This window comes from Pholcus phalangioides, unplaced genomic scaffold (genome assembly GCF_987345545.1).
Source record: "Pholcus phalangioides strain wild (caught in Gottingen) unplaced genomic scaffold, Ppha-v1.0 ptg000004l_1, whole genome shotgun sequence".
NCBI classification, from domain to species: Eukaryota; Metazoa; Arthropoda; class Arachnida; order Araneae; family Pholcidae; genus Pholcus; species Pholcus phalangioides.
The window spans coordinates 38,983,955-39,007,137 of NW_028301597.1; the positions used below are offsets into that span (position 1 = coordinate 38,983,955).

Below are 23,183 nucleotides of genomic sequence, written 5' to 3' on the forward strand. Positions count from 1 at the left end.
CCTTTGGTGTTTCTATCTTTCAGAATATGTGTCGCGTATCTGGACGTTCAACAGAAAATAAAATTGTCTTTCTCTGAACATTGATCAGTAGCGGTCAAAATATCGAATAAAATGCTCGGTTCCATTCATAAAAATCCACGTCTTAATTCTTAAAAAAAGTCTCCGCGTCGACGAACTAAGCCTCGGAAAAGAGAAAGAATGACTTTAGGAGGACGCGGAGACTTTTTTTAAGAATTAAGACGTGGATTTTTATGAATGGAACCGAGCATTTTATTCGATATTTTGACCGCTACTGATCAATGTTCAGAGAAAGACAATTTTATATTCTGTTGAACGTCCAGATACGCGACACATATTCTGAAAGATAGAAACACCAAAGGTTGTAGCACAAATTTGCTACAATCTCAATTTTTAATAACGACATTGAAAACACTACCGATTATTTAAAAACAAAAATAAATTATATAATATAATATTCTTTGTAAATTTCTACTGGTAATGTAATTAAGAACCTTAAACTGTGATCATCTGGACTAATTTCTGCTCAGTAAGCATAAAAATTAAGAGATTAGTCACAGCGAAGATAAATACCTGCCCACATCTCATTGCGTGACGAATATCAATCCGTATTTGAAAATAAAACCAATAGATGGCACTGAAGGACCGAACACACTCCTTACTTCCCATCTCAACGATATATCGAAGAATCCCCCAATAGATGACAGCACACATCCAAGATGCTCGATCGGGATTGTTGTTAGCATAGAAGTACGTAAGTTTTGGAGACTATACCTACAGAGAGACATAGACTTGGATGAAGAAGGGGGGGGGGGGTTGCAGAGAAGAGCTACGCGTGCTCTTGCTGTCACACAAGGATTGGGCTATGAAGAAGCACTTGATTTCTTGAATATGTTCACATTTTGGAGGAACATAGATACCAGGGGGAATATGATCGAAGTGTTTAAAATTTTCAACGGAATAAATAAAAAGGACCATGAGCTATTATTACACCGTCAATCAACTACTTGGACAAGGGGACACGAGTATCGTTTTGAAAGGGACAAATCCAGGCTGTGGTGTCGCAGGGAGTTTTTCACTATAGGTATATTTTACTATATATTTCACTATAAGTATTTTATAGTAGGGTTCCATTCATTAACTCTAGAGGGTTGTGAATTCTAACACAATTGACACGTTTAAAAAATATGAACGATAAACACAGTGTGATAAATCGAGAAGCTATCCACACTTAGATGAGGCAACCACAATCTTTTTACGGGCAGTGTATTACATAGTATTACTTATTATTTTTTTCTTTCGTGATGTATGCTTTTATATTGAGTTGCTGTATTTTGGTTGCATTTGACATCCATAATTTTTATGGGCAAAATTTTTTCAGAAACCTCGTTGGGAAATTTGACTGCTGTGGGGCATTTGTATTTAAATTTAAATATTGCCATGGGATTTTTCCATCTTTATTCCCATATATATTTCATCTTTACGTTTTGGCTCCCAAAAATAATTTCGATGCTATTCTTCCTTAGGCCGGGATTACACTATAAAACTTTGATAAAAAAATTTTTTATATAAAACTTAAAAAATTTAACCAATAATCGCATCGGTTACATTCGAGACAATGCAACCGGTTATCTTATTGGGTGAATTTTTCAAGTTTTGTCAAAGAGCTTTTACGAAACTTTTATAGTGTAATCCCAGCCTTATACAGATGAGATCAAAGTAGATAATTATTTGGTGAAGGTGCTCTTTTGGGGGTTAGCCACCCATGCTTTCTTTGAATTTTTCGGATGAGCGTGAAGGATTTGCGACGTGTCATATGTACTGTAGTGTACTGTAACTAAAATAAAGTATGTGGAATAACACTTCCCAAAAAAGAGTTGAAGACCTATAAAGCTTGGGATATATCTGTTCGCATGCTTAACGGGTTCTTAAGAATCCGCAGAACGTAGTCAGAGCGCCCGAGTGGCGTGATGGTAAGATGCTCATCTCCAGGAAGGTTGCTGTCACGGCCCAAGGTTCAAACTCGGGGAAAAGTGCAGATACGATATTTTCCCCTAACGAGCTTGAGGCGACCACCGATAGATGGCGCCTTCTAACTTAACTCATTAATGACAGTAAATTGCAATATAGCGATATCGCAGGAGTTGAAGTAGTTACTCGGTCAGCCAATGATAAATGACCAGTTCATAGATATCGATCCCTCTTACCACAAAACCAGAGTTTCAGGGAAATAATCATCATTTTCATGATTATTCCGGCCAAGCAAACACAGAAATAACTTTTACCCAAGGAAGAAAGAAAAGGTTTTTCTTTGTTACCGGTTTCCCCTCGCATTAGCCCATATGCTGTAAAACACCAGCTTTTTGAATGTTGGGGGTCCCGACGTGCCGGGAAAACTGAGGTTTAATTACAATCACAGTATGCATTCAGCCAATTCAATGAATTTTTAGAATAAAGATATTTTTACAATTTTTTTATTCAGAATATGTGACTCCAATTTTCCGGTTTACGGAAACTTTGCCCCCGATATTTCGCCCCCTAGCATGTTCCGTCCCCTTCATACCCGGTGGAAATTTCGCCCCTGGCATTTCGCCTGTCCTTACCGTACATGTGAGTGACGAAGTGAGTTGGACATTTACCCGCCGCACATTTCGCCACCTCTGACAGTATAAGTGGTGACCAAGTGAGAGACCACATGAGTTACTGAGTTGGACATCTACCCCCCCCCCCCCGATATTTTACCTGCCATGACCGTATGAGTGACCAAGTGAGTGACGATCATAAGTCACTCTCTTGGTCACTCACACGGTCACTCACTTGATCATTCACTCAACCATACACTCACTCACATACTCATACGGCCACTCACTTATTCATTGATACTGCCACTAACTTGGCCACTCATACGGTCGAAATGACTCACGCAGTCAATTGCACACTCACTTGGTCACTCATACAGTCATTCACTCTCTCATACGGTCACTCACATAGTCAGTCAGTCGTTGAAATGTTAAGTGTGAAATTTCCGGGGGGTGAAACGTACCAAGGCGAAATCTCGGTGTAGAAACGTCGAGGCGAAATTTCCCGATCACACGATTTCCCGGCGTGCCGGATAATGCGGAGGAATACGGCACATCGTGTTATAAAATTTCAAATCGAATAGAATGAAAAACTCCATCATTAAAATCTAGCAAATTTTTTATTTGTAGCAAAAACAAAAAAAAGCATTTCCAATATATATATATATAATAATTCTATATACATAATGTGATATATAGTTTTATAATGCACGAGATATATATTTCTTACAATTTAAAATGTGTGTGTGTGGGATGATAATTATCTTCCATAAGCTGTCTTTTGCCCACTTAAAATACATAGTGGATTCATTTTTAACTGGAGATTACGGGGCAAGGAAGAAATGTATGGAAAGCTATAGAACCACTAACACTTCAAAGACACATTTCTGCAGTCATGATACGAAAAGAAGAAATTTACTTACATTTTAACATGCCAAAAAAAAATATTTTTTCTTTTTTGCTCAAACAATGGATTCAAACGATATGCAAGAATTCGTCTGAACCTGAAATCAGAAGCTAGCTCGGCAATTTTTGTACCTAAGTACTGTACTTTAGAAAAAATCACTGAACGCCCCGACAGAGCTATCGATTCCGAAAGAATAAATTGGTGAAAAGGTCCTGTGTGTGTGTTCCTATATAATCGTATAGGAAGCATGCTATTGTCTGAACTGTCTAAATTGTCTTTGTCTGTATGCCTGGAGCTCATGTTTCCTTCAACGGAAAATAATTAAGGAAGTCCTCTTTTGAGGCCCTGGATAAGCAGTACAATTCGAAATAGATTTTTGTAAGTGGTTTTTCCGGATTTCTGTAAATGACAGTAACTACGAAAAAAATTATCAGCTCATATAAAATATATATATATCATGCATTTCAAGGGTTAAACATGGGAATGACACTCAAATACACATCATTTTAAAAAATTGGAGAACACCCAAGAAATTTACGAGTGCTGTTCATCAAATGCTCAAGCTAGAAAGCCAAAATTAAGGGCACGATTGCATATAATTTGTATTTTCATTTTCGAAGAGGTTCTTCTTGAGCATATTGGTGGCAAAAAAAAAATTGCATTTGAATGTTTCTTAAATTGTCAAATTAAATTTGTTCTCTTTGTTTCGAAAAATTAGAACACCCGGCAGTTGTTGCATGCAAAATTTACATCAACTTGATTGAATTCGTGTTTTATGTCCATCCTCTTTATGTATGTAAACCCAGAATCGTTCAATTTTCGCAAATAGGGGTAGAAAAACCCGTCATTTCTGCAAACGCAAAGGTATGTGTGCATTCGGTAGGACGGTATGAGGAAACGTGCAGATATCATATGAATACACTGTACTGTGATCATCTTTGCCTTGATCATGGATCTTATGCTGCATCAAGACATTAAATTGATAAGTCTCCAGCACAAATTTGGATCGGGTTCTCAACCGTGAATACCATCGTAGCTTTTGTGGAGTCGATATCAGCTGGTTTGCAATTGATTAGGTTTTTTTTAGCACGAATTCACAATCTCTTGCTAGGATCAGCATCGGGTACAGCAATCAGATATCACGAAACTACCGAAGTTTGTTTGACGGACATCGCCAAATTTCTTGATCAAAAATCTACGTTTTCTACCTTCAAAGTCTGCTGGAACCAAAAAATAGAGACCTATCAAAAATCAAGAAGACTTCTCTGGATGGAGAGGTGCATTAGGCTCTCTATCTTTTGATTCTAAAAGTTGAAGAATTTTGTATGGAGAAGAAAATTTCATTTGCCGTGTCAATATATGTGAATTGCTGCAGCATCGATATAGCTTCTTAGACATAGTCAAAATCGTGATGGCAAATGAAATTGACTTGTATGGGCAAGCCTTCGACTTCTAGAATCAGAAGGTAGAGAGTCTAATGTACACCACCACCATCCAGAGAAGTCTGCTGATTTAATGGTTTCTATTTTTTGGAGAGGAAAATAGTAGTTTAATTTTTTTTTTGTATGAAGATGGAGAAAAACAGATTAGATCAAGAATTCGCAATGTCCGTCAAACATCATCGATACATCGGTGGTTTCGTTATAAATAATGATTGTACCTGATGCTGATCCCATCCAGAGATTGTGGAGTCGTGCTAAAAAAAAACAAGCTAATCGATTGCAAACCAGCTGATATCGACTCTACACAAGCGACGATGTTATTTGTGGTTGAGAACTGATTCAGATCTGTGCTGGAGACTTATCAATTTGATGTCTTGATCCAACATAAAATCCATCGTCAAGGTTAAAGATGGCCACAATACAATGCATTCATATGATATCAACAAAACACGCATTTCCTATCAAATGCACATGTAATTTTACGTTTGCAGAAATGTCGCGTTTTTCTACCCGTATTGTGAAGATTGAAAGATTCTGGGTTTACATACATATATCGAGTCAAATTTTTTGAAACAAAGAGGAAAAAATTTGACACTTTAAAAAACATCCAATCTATTTTATTCAAATTTTTTTGTCGCCAATACGCTCTCGAAGAAGAATCTCTTAGAAGATGAAAATTACTACCGTACCCTTAATTTGGGCTTTCCAGCTTGAGCAGTTCATGAACCACTCTCGTAAATTTCTTGGGTGTTCTAATTTTTTAAAAAGAACGTGTACAATTGTCTTTTACTCATAAAACGTGAAACGGGTTGAAAACCTCATACCGGAATAGTTTACTTGGAGCTAAAGGGGGTTAGGGCTGTCGGTGTATTTTGAGATAATATTGTTTTTTTTTCCCAAACCGCAAAACTACGTAGAAGCTTCAAAAAACAGATACAAAGGGGTTTGAAACTATAATATAACCCTTTCAACGACATAGACGAGATATCTCTCCTCCTTGAAATACTCTTATTTTAGCATTGACAAGCCCAGATATTTTGTAAAGTTGATTTCTCAATGGGACACTTTTCCCTGCACCCCTTAATTTGCACCTGCGAAAAATCGGAGGAAAGCTTATATCATTGAAAAAGATATGGCATTTTAAATGTGTGGGAAGGGGGGAGGGGGTCAGTAATTTCTGTTTTGCTGCTAAAAGGGTTAAGGATTTTTGTTCCGAAACTATATATAAGATGCATTTTAAAAAATATTTCTCAAAATTTTAATGATAAAATTACATCGATTTTTTTTTTGTTACCGAGAAGATTCGAAAAAAGAGAAAATCATTGAAAAATGACAGTTCTTGAATAGTTGAAATACGAAACTACTTTCATCTGGTCACAGGCGAGATTAAAAAGCAATGTTGTCATCGAATACTGTACTGTATATACAGTTGAATACCGTTATAGCGAAAAAAATCTCGTTTTAACGAGAACACTTTTTTTAACCCCCCCAGATAAGTTTACATAGAACCAATGCAAAAAACCTGGGATTCCTTTATAACGAAATTTCGTTGTAACGAAGTGATTTCTCTGGTCTCTTAAGAGTTCGTTATAACGGGATTCGACTGTATGTGCTATCTCTCATTAATACTTTCTTACTCGTTTTTCATTTTAAAAAAAAAATGTATTCTTTTTCTTTCCCATGCTCTCTCCGTATTTTATAAATCTGTATCTGTATTTTACATAAATAGACTATACATATTATACATTTTCTCGGGAATGCTTCTGTGAGGGTTATTTTTAGGTAGGTATTAATGTACACTATATTGCAAAAAAAATGTGTTGCAAAAAATCCTTTTTGGAGTTTAGACATTTTTTTCTCGAATTTCTGGAAAAATACTGGACAAATTGTTCTGAAATTTCGGTCACGTGAACACTATTCTTGTACTCACCATTCCAAGTGAAAATTTAGTCACGGGTGTATTCAGAGGTCCGACAAGAAAAAGGTTTTTGATCCACCGCGTTACAAAAAGCTGCAAATGATTTGACAAAATATTGTAGCACTATTGTGTAATACTTTTGTGCATTTTCGTGAGAATAGCACTCATACTCACGACGATATAAATGTTTTCTATAAAAATTCCAATTTCCATCCAATTTGCATGTTTTTTGCTCATAACATGCCAACTTTTCAACCAATTTTATTAAAATTTACAGATAAATTTGCATTAGGCTGGGATTACACTATAAAAGTTTGATAAAAGATCTTTTACAAAACTTGAAAAATTCAACCAATAAGATTATCGGTTGCATTTGCTCGAGTGTAACCTATGAGCTTCATTGGTTGGATTTTTTAAGTTTTATAAAAGGGATTTTATCCAACTTTTATAGCGTAATACCGGCCTTACACATGAAACACTCTGTGTAGAAATTTCGAATGTAGTAATTTATTATTTATTAAGATATAGGAGAGCAATTTTAGTAATTGATTTTTAATCGCTTATATATGCGTAAAAGTATATATTTAATTTTTTCCCCAATTTGGTTGACAGATATATATATCAGCCAATAACTTATAAATTACTTCAGACGATATCACGTACATCTTTCTGAACTTTCACGACATTTAACTGCCATTTTCATATAAGTTGCACTACATATCTGGCAATCAGGTTATGAAAAATGAGATGGATATTTTCTACGCATGCTCGATGAAAAATCAGTTACTAAAAATACTCATATCTCATTAATGCACAAAAGTATTAAGCAATGGTAGTAAAACCTTTTGTGAAAGTTACAAATCATTTGAAGTTTTTTTTTATCATATAGAGTCAAAAACCTTTTTCCTTATTTAATTTTTTGTTGGTCCCCCAGATGCACTTGTGACTAAAATTTTCACTTGAAATGGTGAGTACAAGCATAAAGGTCCACGTGACCGAAATTTCAGAACGATTTTCCCAGTATTATATTCGGGAAATTCGAGAAAAACGTCTAAACTCCAAAAAGGACACAGACTTTTGGAAATATAGTGTATTGTATATAATATTATTACTATGAATTACATCCGTTATTGATAACAATCGCATTTCATATATGATTCGACAACTGATTGATGCTCATATCTCCAGGAACTGGCGAATCCTAAAAATGAAAAAAATTAAAAAAAATGAAAATATATGGATGAAAATATATGCAGATAAATAGCATGCGCACTTGATGTTTTTTATTATATTACCTTTTTGTAAATACAAGGCGTCCATAATTAAAAGACCCTATTTTAAAGTAGCCTACAGGCAAAACCAGTCACCACAGAAAAGGGTGAAATTTTGTGGAGGACTTCATGAAGTGATGGGAATTTGTTTCAGGGGGGGGGGGATAGTTGCACATGTCACCACCAGAGGGCGTTTCACTTTGAATACCTGTAGTAAACATGTAAATTTATGTGATGTCACCCTGCAGCTGTTATAAAACCTAGAAACATTCGCGGAGATCTTGTTACTCACTGTGTTTGCCGCTCACAATGACGATAAGTTTACGAGATCGCGCTTTATTGGTCAAATTGTTTTACCAAAACAGCCATTTCTCAGTAACTGCTCTACGGAAATATCGGACATGGAAGAGGATTCGAAAAGGTACAATGAATGTTAATAATCTTTGGAGTATGGTAACGAAATTTGAAACCACAGGATCGTTAGCTGTTTGTTGTCCTGGAAGAGGAAGAAAACCCGTTTCTATAGACGCAGTACAGGAGCTTTGGCTTCAGGTGGAAGAGCTTCGAATTCTCGTGGTAGCACTAGTGTCAGGCGTGTAGCACAGGCGTTGGATAGGCCACGTTCAACTGTCCTTGAGATCATGCGGAATATCCTCCGGTATTATCCGTACAAACTATCGCTTGTGCAGCAGTTGCTTACACGTGATTATGACGCTCGACTCAGGTTCTCACTGCAGTTTCTAGATCGCGTTGAGGTCGATTCAGAATGGCCTTGGAATATCCTCTGGACAGACGAAGCGCATTTTCACTTGGATGGTGCAGTCAATATTCACAACTGCCGAATTTGGAAACCAGAAAATCCACACGATATCTTAGAGGTTACGTTGCATTCGCCAAAAGTGACGGTATGGTGTGGATTTACCGCATCGTTTATTCCCGGTCCCTACTTCTACGAGGAGTTACATTCTACAGGGGTCCAGTGACATGTTCGATCACCGGGAAGCGATATGCATTGCTGTTACAAAACGAAGTTGTTCCTGCTCTGCAAGCACAACTTGTTAAGAAAATTAGTGTGTTAAGAAAATGTTCTTGAAACACATTTTACAGAAGAACGTGTCATCAGCCAGCACTTTTCTAATCTATGGCCTCCCCGATTCCCCCCGGACCTTAATCCATGCGATTTTTGGCTTTGAGGGCATTTGAAACGTATGGTAAGTCCTGACAATCCAAGAACTTTACCTGATCTTAAAGGCAGCATCTCACGCCACGTGATGAACATTTCCCCGCACGCACACTTCGGTCAGTTGTGTAACATGCCATCTTGCGATTTCACATGATATCCGAAAATGATGGCCATCATGTGGAACATGTTTTGTTGCAGTAACAATTGTATTTTTGTTTAACAATTGTTAAAATTGTAAAGCTTTTGCCTAAATGTGTCATTTCTTAATGAAACGCCGTCTGGTGGCGACATGTGCAACTAATTTTTTCACCCCGAAACAAATTCCTATCACCTCATGAGGTCCTCCACACAATTTCACAATTTTCTGATGGCTGGTTTCACCTGTAAGGCTATTTTTTAACTACGGACGCCCGGTACTTAAGGCTTGACTAATACGTTATTGTCACAGTTGGAAGATGTAGAGTGTATAGGTTACAGCGATAAAGAGTTCTCAAAAACGGTATCTTTATTCACAGCGGGAAAAGAGATTGGCGCTGTTGGATGTTCTTTTGTATTTAGCCGACACCTCTCGCGATTCCGAGCTGCATAACAACCGGCTTTTGCGCGGGTTGGAGCGGCGTAGTGCTTCGGGTATGGATCCGGCATTTGATACTATTTACTTATTGTGTTTAAAACTAAACTTATAACTAAAAAAGAGAGACCCGGGTAAGACGAAGAAGGCCACCAGAAGAGAATAGGGGATCAAAGGGTGCCAATGGACTAAAAAAAGGTTGAGAATCACTGTTCGTGTATATGGATGAGGAAAATTATTCTTTTCTCAAGCGCGCGCCCGAGCTCACACGGATTAATGATCTTACCTCAGTGATATCATCATCAACGGGACTGTTGTGATGAATGGTGTGCTCTTTGATGCTGGGCTGGTGATTGTGATGATGTGGGTGGTAATGGTGCGCGGCTCTGCACGGGCTCGGAGGATAATGGTGCGAATCAGCGGGAGACGAATACGTTCTCCGGACCTGATCTCTGGAGTAACGGTAACCACGGAATGACGAATGGCTATGGAAAGAAAACTGCGACCTTATAGACGGAGTACTTGCCCGACGAGACCCTGAAACAAATATAAAGAAGGAATGAAACTCCCAACGCAAATCTAGCAAATATCGATCAAAATGAAGGTTTTTGTTGAATAAAGAGTATATATACAGGGTGTCCTGTAAGGCACCGTTCAAGTCAGCAGATTTTTTAACCATTTTTGACGCATCTCCCCCCCCCCCTCCCACAAGTCAGCAAAACTGTGACCCCCCCCCCCCCGTCAGCAAAATTTCACCAGCTCTGCTCCTCTACCTCCTAACGCATATTGGGATCAGAGAAGTACGCGGGGGGGGGGGGGTTCGGAAGCATCATTCCCCCCCCCCCCTCCAGACGATCAAAATTTTATTTTTTTGACGAAAATACCTTTATATGTTATTATAATCGATTTCTGCTAGTTTCAATGCTATTTGCAGGCTGAGAAACTCACAATGAAAAAATTTCTTAACTTTTTTTCATTGCTAAACCCATGGTCCACGAGCCAAATGTGGTCCCCGGTGTTGTCTGATGTGGCCAGACACCTGAAATCTATTCTTGTAAAAATGAACTAGGCGGCACATTTACAGATCATTTACCCGTGACACACTTTCAGATCACTCAAGTAGGCCCATCCACAGATCACTCTTGAGTGACCCACGACACACTTCCGGAACGCTTAAGCGGCCCTTGGGAAATTTAGAGCTCCCCTTGAAATACATGAGACAGTTTTAGAGCACTTAAGCGGCCCCCAGTGCAGTTCCATATCACTCAAGTTACCCGCGGCACATTCTCAGATTATTTAAGTGATCCGCGACATAATTACAGATCACTTGAGTGACGCGCGGCAAAGTTCCAGAGCACTTGAAGGATCCGCGGAACATTCAGAAGATCACTTTTTCACCTTTGATTCTTTCTTTCAAACCTAGCACAAGTCAGGTTTAATGCCATCTATGCGGAGTTCCCTACCTAATGAGTTGGGGCGCGGTAGCCCAGGTCGATAAGATACTCGTTTAAAGTACCAAACGATGCTTAGAGGTGTCGCGAGGTCGATACCCGGTTCGTCCTTGCCAGACACAGGGGTACAACAGAAACGGCGACATCACCACACAAGCCTGCCGTTCGGAATCGGCAATGAATTGTACGTTCTGGGGTCTAATTAGCAACGGACAAGCTCATTATCCTGCTTTTCTCCAGCTTTTCTACGTCGTTTCAATTCGAACATCTCAGTAAATAATATGGTGGGTACGCACGTGGTCGTTATTACGGTCCCTCATATGGTCACTCAACTAGTCATTATTACAGTCACTCATATGGTCACCCACTTGGTCGTTATTACTGTCACTCATATGGTCACTCACTCGGTCGTTATTACGGTCACTCACTTGGTCATTATCACGGTTACTCATTTTTTCACTCATACAGTGAACTACACAGTCACTCACTTGGAAACTTAAGTTTCCAAGCACTCACTCGGTCACTCATTCCGCGTCACCCACACTGAGTGTACGTTCCGGTAACTCATTTGAACACTCATACCGTCACTCACCTGGTCACTCATACAATCATTCATATGGTCAATCACTCACTTGGACACGCATACGATCTCTCACTCATACAGTCAATTCCACACTCACAGATACTGGACGCGTATCTAATTATTAGTAGGGCTAGGATTTTTATGACCAATATAAAAACTGAATACACTCCATAATAAATGCATTTATGACCTGAAAATACTCAAAATGTCCCGTAAAAACATAAAAAATATGTGTTTATACAAATAGGGGCTGACCATATATCTTCAAGGAAAAGTACGGGAAATTACAGGAAGTCGCCAATCACTGCCAAAAACAATGCCAAAGATACGAAAAATTGTCAGTTATTGCTAAAATATCGCCAATTGCGAGAAATGAAGCTAGGGAAGAGAGAGGGGGGGGGGATAAAAATCTCTCTTCACATTAAGTCGCCAATCACTGCCAAACAATCATCCTGCCACTCACTTAGTCAATTTGTACGGTCACTAGTTCACTCCCAAAGTCAATTTCACATTCATTTGGTCACTCATATGGTCACTCACCCACTTATATGGTCACTCACACAGCCACTCACTAAAAAATCACTCATGCGTTCAGGGTAGGAGAAATATCAGGCAAAATAAAATATGCACTTAGAAACATGGAATTTTTTTTTCCTGTTGGCCTCAGGAGGGACGGTGCAGAAACTTTCTAATTGGAAGTTGAAAAACAGAGGGACCGTATGAAAATTTAGAATTTTGATTTTGCGACACACTGTATTTTCACTCTCAAAACGGGTGATTCTTGAACGCTATTTTGAGCATATTTTAAATTCGAACCATTCCTCTACGTACGACGACGAACGGCTGGTGACATAAAGGCCGCGATTACGACTTTCAGGGCACCCTGTACAATCAGATTAGATTAGGACGGGGAGAGGGTCGTAAGAGGAAAAAAAAAAAGAATAGAAAATATATGGTGAAAAGTTACATGAATCAGAATTGTAATCACCAATGCTTGATGGAGGCGCTATGACGCTATAACTCGCCCTTCTGGACGATAGGCCCGGCAGATAATCGGTGCTGTCGCTGCTTCTGGACGCTCTCTCCGTCAGGCGACTGCCCCCGAAAGTCGGCAAGATCGACGAGGGCGGTGGCGATCCGGCGCTGGCCATCCGGTCAACTGGACGGCCGAATCTGCCTCTGAGTTTTCAAAAAAACAACAACAACAAGCACAATTATTAGTAGGGCTAGGATTTTTACAGTATGACCTATATAAAAATTGAATACACTCCATAATAAATGCATTTATGACCTGAAAATACTCAATGTGCCGTAGAAACTTAAAAAATATGTTTATACAAATATGGGGCTGACCATATATATCCTCGAGGAAAAGTACGGGAAATTACAGGAAGTCGCCAATCACTGCCAAAAACGATGCCAAATATACGAAAAATTGTTAGTTATTGCTGAAATATCGCCAATTGCAGGAAATGAAGATAGGGAAGAGAGGGGGGGGGATAAAAATCTCTCTTCACATTAAGTCGCCAATCACTGCCAAACAATGCTTTAATAACTTCAAATGCAGAAGTGTATTTACGAGGGGGGGGGGGGTCGGTTCAACGGGCTATAGCCCAAGGGCGGCAATTTCGGCGTTGAGGCAAATTCGAGTGGTCAAGGAATGAGAGTTTTAATAGGTCACAGGCGGGTGAAAGCCATAAACCCTGCTCTGCCCAGAGAGCGAGGGATTAGGTCAGAGATTGACCAGAACAGTGTGAAAGCATGTTAATGACCTAAATATTGACCTAGTTAGGAAGAGACTAGGGTAGATGAGTGACCGAAAGAGTGACGTGACCTGTTCACGTCACTCTTGATAGCTTTGATAGACAAATTCTGAGCTTTTGATAGCTCAGAATTTGAGCTATCAAAAAAAGTTTACAAGTATGTGAGTGACCAAAAGAGTGAGGGACTTGATCAGTGAGTGACCAAAAGCGTGTCTCAGAGAATATGTAAGCATAAGAGTGACAAAATCATGACCTAGAAAGCAAGGGACCAAGTCAGTGAACAACCAAAAGAATGACCAAGAAAGTGTACAAGCATTGGAGCGACCAAAACAGAATGCAAGCACGTAAATGATAAAAAAAGAAGTGTCCTAGAGCGTGCGGAAGCATGTGTATGACCAAAAGAGTGACCTGAAGTACGGCCACATCAGTGAACGACCAAAAGAATGACCAAAAGAGTGTGTAAACATGAGAGTGAGCGAGGGAGTGAAGAGCTAGGTTAGTGAACAACCAAAAGAGTGACCACAAAAAATGATCAAGAAAGTGTTTAGGTATGGAAATGACCAAAAGAGTGACTTGGAGACAGAAGCGTACTTTAAGCCCACTGTGGCAAATTTGAAGATTAAGTGGTCAATAAAATTGGACTGGAATGGAAGAAAGGTTACACAAAGGTGGGTTGTGTAACCCACAGACCATAAATCCGTCTCTGGTTGAATATTATAATCTTTAGAATTTCATAGTTATTGTAATGGGTGTAATAAGCATTTAAAAATACTAATAATCAAAACCATAATAAGAATCGGGCTCACTTTGTGAAAAGCCTGAGCGCGAAACAGAAGAGCCCAGTAAAAACCACCAAACCGCCAACTACACTGGCCAGGGTCAGCAAGTCCGATTGCTTTAGAAGCTTAACAGCAGCACTGGCTGCAACGAACAAACATGAAAAAGAAGCAAAAATCATGATAATTATTACAACAAAACAACATCTTCCGGAGACAAAGACAGCATGAGAAATGAGTGCGTGAATTTACCAGGCATGCAGTAAGATCCTTCGTCATCCGTAGCCCTGTATCCGTCGGAGCAAGTACAACGCCCATCATCTGCGGTACACATCGAATGGGCGTCGTAGAAGGCACAAGCGTTGTCGTGTTCGCATCGCTCGCCCAGCCTCGCGGCTGCAAATACACGTACAAACAAAACAACACTTCAATTGATGAATGTCAATTTATTATTAGTCAGTATGTGTTTAATATATTTTCTCTCTATTTATCCCTCATTTTTATCTACATAGAGATACTTCGGTAATTTTAAAGCACATAAATACAGTAAAATCTAAGTTGGACACTTACGGTTCCATTAGAATCTGTACAAGGTATAGAGGTACAAAGAAATATTCAACGGCATCATTAAAAGGCTTTATACGAAGGTTTTAAACAGCTGGCTGATGCGAAGATATATTTTGGAAAGAGACAAAATTCAACTGCCCCTGTGCGGGGAATCGAACCCACGTCCTTTCACTTTCCGGGTGAACGCTACAGAGGCAACGAACCTCTCAATCTTTCCTTGGAGCTCCTGTGCATTGAACGGGACCGTACTCTTCTTCCAAAATATATCTTTGCATCGGCCAGCTGTTTAAAACCTTTGTATGTATAGCGGAGAGTGACACCATCCTCGGATAAAAGGCTTTAACCTAGCAGAATATGCTAGGGCCCATGCGTTAAGACGACAGTGGCAACCCCGAGCCATTGAAAGTTTTCTTCTCCTGATAACACGCTTTCCTTCCTCGTCCTGTCAATCAGCTGGGAGTAGGCGGAGTCAGCTTTTGTTTAAAGTCTGATAATGATAACAGAAAGGGCAGGGGGGAACAGAGGTAATGTTTTTCTTTTCCCTTCGAGGTAGTTTCCCATAGTATTATTGAGTACAGCATAAACAACAGAAAAAACAATAGTTTTTCTATTCATTTTCATCATTATTATTATTATTGTGTTGGGGTTGGAAAGCATTTATCAGCTCGCAATCGGAAAAAAATTCACAGGTTTGAACCCGGGCCGTCGAGATGAGAGTCCATCACCATGATCACTCGACCACCACAGCTGCTATCAACCTTAGACTAGGTGTTCATAGCTGATCAAAACTAAAATTGTGCAAAATCGGTCCGTGTGGTGGAAATTTTCATCAAACAAAGGGATAATTTGAATTTTTTTTTAATGTCGTGTAAAATGCTCTTAACTTTAATAGATAGCAAAGGGACAAAGAGAAATTATTTTCACGATGTAGCAAATAAATTTAGTAATAAAACTGACCAATGCTTTTCAGGCATGTAAAATATTGATTCGGGCATGTATTTTGTTTTAGGTTATATGCTTTTTTAAAGTTACATGCCCGAAATTTTCTTAGATTTGTTCAGCCCTGATGGAACCCCTCCCCACTGTAGTTCATGAATACTCTAAGGAGCTACAGGTGAAAATCACGTGGAAGGGGGAGCCATCACATGTGGATGAGATGGCTCCCACAGAGAGCAGTGAAAAAAAAAATCAGCTGTGAAGAAGTAAAGCATTTGAATTTTCCCGAAGCTGTATATATATTGTTTTGCTAGTTTTTCTTTCAAAAAACTTTCCTCTGTGTGTGCTAGTATCTATTATTAAAGGCCGAAACACCCTACGCTGACTCGACGTGATTCCACGTCATATCAGAGACGTTGCGAACCATGATTCGTGAAAATTCTGTGCCGTAAGGAATTCTACGTCACAGAATTTTGACGTCGCTGAATTTCCGCGAATCAGAATTCACAACGTCTCTGTCGTGACGCAATAATCACGTCACGTCACTGTAGTGTGTTTTGGCCTTAGGTTGCGTGAAAAAATACGGGAAAACCCTGTGAAAAATACGAGACGTGTGGCCATCTAAAAATAACGACTGAAATTAATTCCGGTCGTTTAAGCCCGGTTTCTGGTTAATTTTTATGAATAATCTAGCTGTAAAATCTTTTGATTGTTTCAACACTGCTAAAAGGGGAACATTCCATGTGACGTCAAGAAACACTGCAATACATTACATTGTCTAGCTAGTGTTGAAGCTGTGTTTTGTTCGCGCTCCAGCAGCATTATTATACCGACCCTCATTTTCCGGAGAGATAATCTCATTAGTAATTTCCGGCGGACCAATAACAAAAATAACTGGTCATACTAATTAGAAGAAGAAAACTGAAAAAAATAATGGAGTCCATTTTCGTAGTTAGCGCTGCCTGAGCGCTGCTTGAAGAGAAAGAAAAAAATAACAGAGAGAGAAGGAAGGTAAACACACACACGACTGTATAAACACTGCTGGCTCATGATGTCTAGAGGAAGCGTGAAAAAATAGCTCTTATCGTGAGATATTAAAGAGAAAACTGCGCTTATCACTTGACTGTGTTGGTTAAACCCATTCCATAGGGATGTAATAAAGGCTCGATTTTTCTTTCCTCTTGCAACATTTACTTCCGGTTTCTCAATAATAAACATAAGATGATAATGATTCATGGCTGCGACAGAACGGACGTGACATCAGAGCTACGCAAAAACGAAAACACTCTTCAAATACCCAGACGTCAAACTGGAACGACGACAGAAATTTCAGACGCGTGTTGGGATTACGACGAGTTCCTTGTGTGCAAATGTGACGTGTGCGTATTTGACATTCGTGGGATTAACTTAAAGGTGTTTATTTCGGAATAGTGCGAATATAGAGAGTAACGTGGGAGACGATGGACGTTGTTGTCCTCAATTTCAGTCTTCCGACGAACGGTTCGGACCCGATCGAGGGATTCAACGAAACGATCTTCGGCCAGTACCCGCCGGAGTTGCTGGACTTCGCGGCGATATGCTGCGTGGTGTTCGCCGTGGTCGGCGTGTTCGGCAACGTCCTGACGGTAGCCGCGTTGCTGAGAGCGCCGAAACTGCGCAACGCGACCACGGCGTTCATCGTCAACCTGTGCGTCGCGGACCTGCTGTTCTGCGCGTTCTCGCTGCCGCTGTCGGCCGTGACGTTCTTCGAGAGGCAGTGGAACCACGGCGACGTCCTGTGCCACCTCTTCCCGCTCATACGCTACTCGAACGCCGCCGTGTCGATATTCAGTGTCATCGCCATAACTTTCAACAGGTACGTGCTCATAGTGCATCCGGCCAAATACCCCAAGATCTACAGGCCGGCGAACATCGCGATCATGATCGTGTCGCTGTGGTTATCCGCGTTCCTGCTGTTCTCTCTACCTCTTTCGGGACTCTGGGGCCGATTCGGTTACGACCCATCGGTCGGCACCTGCTCCATAGTCCAGAAGAACGGTAAGTCACCGAAGATGTACCTGTACGCGGTGGCGTTCGTGCTGCCGTCCATAGTGTTCGTCATATGCTACTTGCGCATCTATTTCGTCGTGAGGAGGTCCTCGGAAAAATTCCGCGAGGGCGCTTCGAACCCGAATAGGTTCCGCGACAGTTCGGCTAAGAACATCACGTTTGGAACCTCCAGGTGGGTCTTCTCCAGGAGGTACAGCTACGACAGCAGCGGCTTCGTCGACGACATGGGTCGAAGAACCTTCACAGGATCCCAGAAGAGGGATAAGAAGGAACTGCGCGTCCTGAGAGTGATGCTGGTCGTGTTCATTACGTTCGTTCTGTGCTACTTTCCCGTATCTTTCGTGAAAATATTCCAGAAGGAAGAGAAATGGCCGTTCCTGAACATCGTCGGTTACCTCACGGTTTACTTCTCGAACTGCATAAATCCTGTCATATATGTCGTCATGAGCAAGGAATATCGAAAGGCCTACGCCAATTTCCTATGTCGCAGGTTCAGGGATAACAGGAGGAAACCAGAAAGGAGACCTCCCATGGATTTGGTGGACGTCCCAGCTGATTCCTTCAAGTACATCGATGTGTGTTTGCCGAAACTGTAAAACTCCGACTGTTGTCCCGTGTTTTACGGGACATGTACATTTTCCCATGTTATCGCGGTTTTTTGCCTGGGAGATCGATAATCATCCTCATATGGACCCGTTTTTAATTTCAATACTTCCAATCGATTCCATAAACTGAACCACCCTACACTATCGGGGGGGGGGGGAGGGCTCAGAGCCCTGTACGGGCAACGTATTGCATGACAATTTGCAAGTAAGATTTTTTACACTTTTATTTATTCCAATGTATATGATAATGCTAAATTTTAAAGAGTCACTCTATAAATCAACACGAATCGCCATTTTGATGTACATTGTTGATTAAAAATGTGTTCTCAAAATAATGATATTTCTTTTCTAGTCATTGTATACAGGGTGATTTTAAATTAATGGGACAAACTTTTAGAGATGATATAACACCCCGAAACAAGCATTTTTGGTCATAGAATGTGCTGTCGAATCGCAATAGCAAAGGCGGTGGAGAGTAATTTTCAGAGAGTGCACAACGGCACTTTTCAATAAAAGCAAATATCACATTTTTCTGACGGATTTGCTGCCATCACAGCAATCCACCATTCGAGAGTACAGAGTAATATAAATATCACCCTTCACTGAGAATTTGTAATATAGATGGCGGCACTAAAAAATTACACAAAATTATACACACACTTATACTTCCGGCATAACTCAATTGGTAGTAAATTGCCCGTGGCGATAGACTGGAGTGGTGCTCGGTTTGAAAGAGAAAAAAGAAAGGCCTTCTCAGAATGGTGCAACCAACCTGGGTAACGCTAATTCTACCACGAGTCATTACACCGTTTGATCATTGTTTGGTGCAGCATAACCTTGATGGTCCTTGCACCAAAAAATACAAAACAAATTCCAATGCTATATCACAAGGTGCATATGCAACCTCGAATGGTCGACAGCACAAATCCATCGGCAAAATATATTTGTTTTTGGTGAAGTGCTGTTGTGCAAAACGCCCTGCACCACTGCATTCGCTATTGCGATTCGACATCACATTCTATGGTCAAAAACGCTTGTTTAGGTGTCTTATATCCCCTCTTGAAGAATGAAATCCCATGAATTTAGAATCAACCTGTATTGTGTGTTTTTGAATTACAATCAGTCCCGCTTGTTCGGATTACGCTTAAACGGATGGAATCCTCTGGAACAAAAATTTTTCCCGTAGAGACAATGTTAAAATTTCCTTGCTTAATACCAAAAAGAAAAAGTATCAAAAAATTTTTTTCCCCAGACCAGAATTGAACGCTTCCTAGTCTTTGCAGACTGGCGACTTACCAGGGGTGGTATGTGGAGGAAAAAGGCAAGTTTGTGTATGTGTGTGTGTGAGTTGTGTGGTGTATGTATGCGTAGGGAATGAAAAGAGCCAGGGAATTATTGTAAAATTTCCCCCCCGCTTGATCGAGTATAACGATTCGTACAATAGCTGTAAATGTATATTAAACACTATATGCATAATATTTTTGTTTGAACAAACATTTGAAAATTATGGTAAATATATGTTCCCAGATAGGAATTCCTTGATAGAAAGACCTTGATATTCTGGATTTTTAACCGATTAGCAATGACTTTTCATTTTTAGGTCATTAAACTCTGAGCCCTAGTGATAATAATCGGAAAAGTATTATAATTAACAATAATTCTGATGAAAAAAAAAATTGAAGATTGGTGAAAGAACGGAAGTTTGATCAGTTTAGGGCCGTATTCACCTACATGGTTTAAACTGTAGTCACAATTTTTGGATAAGAGATCTACATACAGATTGGTTAAAAACCTGAATTTAACCAATCCGTGTCGAACTGCTATCAAAAAATTGTGACTATAGCTTAAACCATGTCAGTGGATACCGGCCTTAAGGTATCCGACTACGTCAAAAACGTCATTTTGGAAGAAAATATGGATTTTCATTTTTTTTTTTATTTTTTATAAAAGCCCTATTTGTTGTGATTCCAAAACGGGCCTTGTTTTGTTCATATGATGCTTAGAATCAAAGTTACGTTCACTTTAGTGTTGCGTTTTTACATAGAAGTAATACGCGAATAAAGACTAAACGCGTTTCACGAAGAATGCTATTTTTGACATTTTACTTGAATTTGGGAATTTACATGAATTGTTGCATTGCATCCTTACGAAATTTTGATGTGATATTTTTCTATATATTGTTGAGGTTATGAACCAAAATCTAAGGTCTATCACATATGTTTTTTGAATTACAGTGTTTTATAAACAAAATGTAGGATGAAGTTTCAAAAAATTCACACGTACTTAAACATATTTTGGTGTAACTTATGAACATATCATGCAATCCTTTAAATTTTGGTTCATAACCTGCAACATTAGCTAAATGCACTGTGAAAATCACAAAGCATTTTGTTAATAAAATTTTTTGCAATCGTGAATCGAATATCACGTGAATTTTGCCAAAAATTTGACATAAAAACGACTTCTTCATAGAAAATATAATAGATAGACCAAAATTTGTCTCACTGTTTTCACCATTTCGAGACGCTTTCTATCAAAAAATGTATTTCAAGTTCACTCCAGAACCATTTCAAAGAAAAGTGACAAGAAAGGTAGTCAGATACCTTAAAACACGAGAGAAAGTTTAATTTTGACAGTGGTGTTGACTAATTTGTACACTGTAATCCTGTTCTAACGAATATCGAAAAAATCTCGTTTTAATGAACACTTTTCTAACCCCCTACCCCAGATAAGTTTACATAGGAACAATGCTAAAACCTGTAATTCTTTTTACAACGAAATTTCGTTTTAACGAAGTGATTTCTCTTGAAGTTCGTTATAACGGGATTTGACTGTATTGAAATTAAAATGCATGCTGAAAGAGCCAGATTCATGAAGTATAAAAAAACTTCAATTTTCGACCACCTGATGAAAAGTGACGCTTTTTTGTTGAATTTTCCTTTTATTTCCGATCTACCATGTAACGTATATGCCAAGTTTCAATGGAATACACGTACTCCAGAATGGACGCTACATAGATTTCAGCTGTGCCAGTATACTGAAATTACTCAGACCTATGCAACACCTGTTCTATTAGACGTATTCCATTGAAACTTGGTATATATGCTACAGGGACCATGGAAAAATGTAAAATTCAACAAAAAAGCGTCACTTTTTCACCTTGTGGTCGAAAAGTGAACTTTTTCTTTTTAATACTTCATAAATCTTTCTCCCATGGCCTTATTAAGATATCCTAAAAAATTGGCTGTATTCGGATAAGCAGTTTTTGAGAAAAACTATTCAGAATACGGGAACTTTAATTTTATAATCACCCTGCATATGTTGAATTGAAAATCGATTGCGGATGGAAATAATGATAGTAAAAAAAACTTACCTTTGACGCAAGCTTTGTTGTCGATATTGACGGGATATTGATCTAGGCACTCGCATCGTTTTGTCGTTTTGTTGCAATAAACGTGGAATAGTATCCTATTGCATGTGCTCTCGCATGGTTCTCCTATATAGAAACCTACACCTGTGTGAGCACAAATCGGATATATAAGGCCGGGATAAAATTATAAAAGTGTCTTTTTTATAAAACCTTAAAATGCAACCAATAAGCGTATCGGTACGTACGAGAATGGTAGAATAATATTTAAATACACACAATGTTTCTTTATCTACATTCAAGAGAGTTACGCATTTGAATTTTGGAAATTTTCCAAAAAGTTTTGAAAGAAAATTAATGCAAAATGTTTTTTCATTAAAATTTGAGCTGGTCAAGTCTGAAAAAACTGGAAATTTCTACTTCACCTGTTGATTCCAGAAGGTTTTAACTAGCCTAGGAAGTTACCCTTATTGCCCTGTCGTGATTAACATAAGAAACACGATCATTCTACAGTGGAACCAACCTCCCATATGACGGACACAATTTTGAATTACATCGATGGGACTTGATATGTACCTTACTGTCCGTTAAAATACACTCCTTGTTAGCGGACAAATTTTTTGGTCCCATAGGTGTCCGTTATCTAGAGGTATCGAGAGATGAAAACACCAAAGTGAGAAAGTTGAAAGATGAAAAGGTTGGCAACTCAAATGATTTGGAAGTGGGCCCCGGGCCATTTCAGTGATTTGTTAGTCTTTCGGGTGCCACTTGAGTGATTTGGATATTTGCCGTCAGATGACTTTGGACCCGCGGACTCTTTTTCTTTCAAACCGAGCCAAACTCTCAAGAACCATCGGCAATTTACTACCTAGTAAGTTGTGCCGGAAGCGTAAGTGTGTGTACCTAACAGGCTGACTGCGTATCTACTGTTGTCTGATTTTTCAGCGCTGCCATCTATATTTCAGAAGTGAAGTGAGTGAAGTGTAATGATTGAATATTTGTATCGTTTGTAGACCTGTCGCTCTCTGTGGCGAGGTTTTTTAACGGGGGAAATCGGCTCGCATTCGCACCTCGAAGTTGGGAACCATGGCTTGCGGACTATGGGTTGAGCATGAATGCCATAGATCATAAACGCTTAACCCGTGGCCCTCGTGGGATGTGGCCCGTGACCTGAAACATAATTTTTAAAAATGAAAT

The 23,183-nt window shown here is 39.4% G+C and overlaps 2 protein-coding genes across 3 annotated transcripts in view; one reads left to right on the forward strand and one right to left on the reverse strand.

Annotated features, from left to right (window-relative positions):
* Positions 1 to 3,259: 3,259 nt before the first annotated feature.
* Positions 3,260 to 23,183, reverse strand: part of LOC149087395 (uncharacterized) — an 82,100-nt gene continuing 62,176 nt past the window's right edge. The window contains exons 3-8 of one of the 2 annotated variants that reach the window (XM_089231478.1): positions 21,993 to 22,133; positions 14,715 to 14,858; positions 14,493 to 14,607; positions 12,912 to 13,102; positions 10,176 to 10,426; positions 3,260 to 8,065 (exon numbers count right to left, since the gene is read on the reverse strand). In XM_089231478.1, coding sequence (XP_089087604.1) covers positions 8,012 to 8,065; positions 10,176 to 10,426; positions 12,912 to 13,102; positions 14,493 to 14,607; positions 14,715 to 14,858; positions 21,993 to 22,133 — 896 coding nt within the window. In that variant the 3' untranslated portion in view covers positions 3,260 to 8,011. Of the gene's footprint in view, positions 8,066 to 10,175; positions 10,427 to 12,890; positions 13,103 to 14,492; positions 14,608 to 14,714; positions 14,859 to 21,992; positions 22,134 to 23,183 lie in introns of both variants that reach the window. The other variant, XM_089231476.1, reaches the window with a different exon arrangement.
* Positions 17,085 to 20,966, forward strand: LOC149087396 (G protein-coupled receptor moody-like). Its single transcript, XM_089231475.1, has one exon. The coding sequence runs from the start codon at positions 17,426 to 17,428 to the stop codon at positions 18,608 to 18,610; it is 1,185 nt and encodes a 394-aa protein (XP_089087601.1). The 5' UTR covers positions 17,085 to 17,425; the 3' UTR covers positions 18,611 to 20,966.